This window comes from Parus major, chromosome 21 (genome assembly GCF_001522545.3).
Source record: "Parus major isolate Abel chromosome 21, Parus_major1.1, whole genome shotgun sequence".
Classification (NCBI taxonomy): Eukaryota; Metazoa; Chordata; class Aves; order Passeriformes; family Paridae; genus Parus; species Parus major.
In genome coordinates, this window is record NC_031789.1 from 693,252 (window position 1) to 696,915 (window position 3,664).

The window sequence follows — 3,664 nt, forward strand, 5'->3', positions numbered from 1 at the left end:
ATATGGGATCAGGGATATGGGATCAGGGATATGGGATCACCAGAGATATGGGATCAGGGTGGATATGGGATCAGGGATATGGGATCAGGGGGGATATGGGATCAGGGATATGGGATCAGGGGGGATATGGGATCAGGGATATGGGATCAGGGATATGGGATCAGAGTGGATATGGGATCAGGGGGGATATGGGATCAGGGTGGATATGGGATCAGAGTGGATATGGGATCAGGGTGGATATGGGATCACCAGAGATATGGGATCAGAGTGGATATGGGATCAGGGATATGGGATCAGGGTGGATATGGGATCAGGGTGGATATGGGATCAGAGTGGATATGGGATCACCATGGCTGTGGGATCAGTGTGGCCATGGGAGGAGCACAGCTGTGGGATCAGTGTGGATATGGGATCAGGGTGGATATGGGATCACCATGGCCATGGGATCAGTGTGGATATGGGATCAGTGTGGATATGGGATCAGAGTGGATATGGGATCACATGGCTGTGGGATCACCGTGGCCATGGGAGGAGCACAGCTGTGGGATCAGGGTGGATATGGGATCACCATGGATATGGGATCACCATGGCCACGGGATCAATGTGGATATGGCCACAGGATTCACACCTGCCGAGGGATCCCGCCCGCCGCGTCCCCGCTTTTTCCGGGATCAATAAATTAAGGAAGTGTGGGAGGGCTGGGGCAGAGGGCACAGCTGGCACAGCTGGCACAGCTGGCACTGCTATCTCACAGCCAGGGACATCCTGCGTGTGGCGAACAGGGGCTGCTCCAGGGGCGGCCAGGCCGGCTGCTGCTGGCTCAGCTCCTTCTCCAGCCTCTTGAAAAGCTTCTTGGAGGCTTTTTTCCGGCGCAGCCTTCGGAAGCAGCCCAGCAAACCGTGATCCAGGGCGGTCTGGGAAACGGGCAGCGAAACGGGGTTGGGGGAGGAAAGGAGAGCCCCGCGCCCGCCCGTCCCAAATCCACCCCTGACCCACCTCCAGCGCGAAGGCGGCGAAGAAGTTGAGGGCGGCGATGCCCAAGAGGAGCAGCTTGAAACTGAAATCCTCGATGGGCTGGAGCTTGAGCAGGGATTTGGGAAAGCCCAGGGGGTAGAGGGTCAGCCAGCCCATCAGGCCGAAGAGCAGGATGAGCACGAGCAGGAAGAGCACTGGGGGCGAGAGGGGACGGGGTGAGGGGCGGCAGGAGGGCTGGTGGCCCTGGAGGTGGCCGTGTCCTCACCGTTGGTGTAGAGAGGCTCCCGGAAGGGGTGGCCCTTGGACATGGCCACGGCCAGGATCAGGTACTGGAAGCCGCTGACGCAGAACAGGACGGTGTTCTCGTAGTTGGGCAGGTTCTGGGGCGCTGTCACCGTGCTGTTCAGGGGGACGTACCTGGGGAGGGGACAGGCTCAGCAGGACGGGCAGGGGGGGCATGGACAGCACCCCTTGTTCTCCAGTGTTGGAGTCTGGGGTACACAGTGTGTGCCCTTGTTTCTAATGCTTAATTCTAGAATCCAGAAAAACACTGAATTTCATATGATATAAAATTCATGAGAATGTTTTCATTGTGATACATGAGAACAAATGTTAGATAGGAAAAGTGCAAATGTGTAGATAGAAAGTTTGTTAAATCACTGGGTGAAAAAGCAGTTTAGAGAACAGGAGACAGGATGGAGGATTTAGGGTGTTGTCTCTTGTCCTTCTTCTTTCTTCTTCATCTTCTTCTCCCAGGGGTTTTTGGGTGGTAGTGAGTGATTGGGTAAAAAATGTCACAGTGCAGCACNCGCGGGGAGGGAGGGAGGGGTGGCAGGAGCAGCTCAGGGGGGGTTTCTGTCACCTCCTGGAGTAAAAACACCCCAAAATTTGGGATGCTGGGATCACAGCTCCCCTCCCGAGGCGCGGCTGGATCCCGATTCCCCCCCAGCAGCGAGGATGCTGCAGCCCCGAGGGGGATTGATCCCAAAAAGGACCCAAATCCCCCAAATCCCCCAAATCCCGGGCGGGGCGGGGCTGCCGGAGGCTCCGCAGCCCCCGGGGCCGGCCTGGGGCCCCTTTCCCCGCTCCTGGCGCATTCCCGGAGGGATCGGGATGATCCCAAAGCCCACCGAGCTCGGCAGGGACGCGGAGCCGGGGCCGGGGGGCGAATCCCGCAGGTTTGGGGTGAAAAGCCAGGAAAGGAGCGAAGGGAGAGCGGCGGGATGGAGACAGGAGGTGTCTGGAGATGGGAATGGGGATGAGAAGAGGAGATTTTCTCCCGCGGGATTGGATTCCTGGCTGAGCACCGGGACAGGGGCTGAGAGCTGCAAAATGCGGGGAAAAAGGGATTTTCAGAGCGGGGTGAGAGACAGACGGGGCTGGAAGGCGCTCCCACCTCCTCTCTGGTTTTTCGGGCTGAAGGATGGATGAAACCACCCCAAGGACCCCAAAAACTCCCCCCGAGCTTCTCCCGGCCACTGCCCGCAACTTTATCCTCAGCCCTGCTCGCCTCCATCCGGGAGCCGCCCGTCAATAATTAATATAACTAATAATTAATATAAGTAATAATTCAATAACTCAATAACTCTGCACACCCTCCGAGCCGAACCCCAGCGAGGAAATCCCGACGGGAAAACGTCTCCCGGCTGTTTCTGCTCTGAAAAGCTCCAAGAACGGGCGCGGAGGGTTTTTCCAAGGCTCGGGAATCCTGGATTAACCAGCGCAGCCTTGGCCGGGCCTGCAGGAAACCTCTCTTACCTTTTTTTGTGCCTCATTTCCTGAGCTAATCCCCGGCTCCCCGGGGCAGGGAGGCGCTCGGGGGGGCTCGGGTTTTCCATGGAAGCGGATCCCAGCGGGAAAAGGCCGGGATGGGGATGCGGGAGGCGCAGACCCTCCCCGGGAGCCGCTCCTTCCCTCGGGGATGCGGCGGCTCCGGTTTTTCCTCGGTGGTTCCGCGGTCTCGGCCAGGACACCTGGGATTTTTCCAGCCGCTGTTGTTATTTTCTAGGAAATTCCAGCTGGAGGGAGGTTGCTCCGTTTGGGTTTTTTATTGGGATTGATGGGTTTTGGGAATCCCGGCGGTGTCATCCCTGGCTCCGCTCCCTGCTTTCGAGCAGCGAGCCCGGCTGGGAAAAGGAGGTGACCCCAAAACCTCGAGGTGACCCCAAAACCTCCTCCTGCCCCATCCCCACCCCCAGCGCGCAGCAGGGAGGAGCAGCCAAGAAAATAAAGTGTTAATTTATTGGAGAAGAGCCTGAGAGCCCCGAGGGGATCCCCCGAGCGCTCGGGGAGAGTTCAAAAATAGAATTTGTGGGGTGTGGAGCACTGCAGAGGTCCCGGCCCCAAGCAGAGGGGCTCTGCCCGAGCATTCCCAGCGGAAAAGGGATGGGGATGGAGCCTTGGCAAGGCGGGGGTGGGGATGTAAACTCCCTACACATCTAGGGGGGATTTGGGGTCACAGTGACACTGCTGGGGGGGCTGGGGACACCAGGGACCCCTCCCGGCCCCCAGCTGGGGGTGGCCAGTGTGGGGGGAGCGGGGGAATCCTGCGGGAAGAGCTGGGATGGATCCTCCTCTTCCTCTGGATCTCCTCACCTGATCCTCCTCCTCCTCCTCCTCCATCTGCTGTGGCCACGGGATCAGCACGGCCAGGGATCAGGGATATGGGATCAGGGATATGGGATCAGGG

General features: G+C 58.7%; 1 protein-coding gene across 1 annotated transcript in view; it reads right to left on the reverse strand.

Annotated features, from left to right (window-relative positions):
• Positions 1–6: 6 nt before the first annotated feature.
• Positions 7–3,664, reverse strand: part of ATP13A2 (ATPase cation transporting 13A2) — a gene marked incomplete at its 5' end in the record, with an annotated part of 23,757 nt that continues 20,099 nt past the window's right edge. Inside the window, 3 exon segments of the mRNA XM_019008730.1 lie at positions 7–914; positions 997–1,169; positions 1,241–1,392. Coding sequence (XP_018864275.1) covers positions 744–914; positions 997–1,169; positions 1,241–1,392 — 496 coding nt within the window.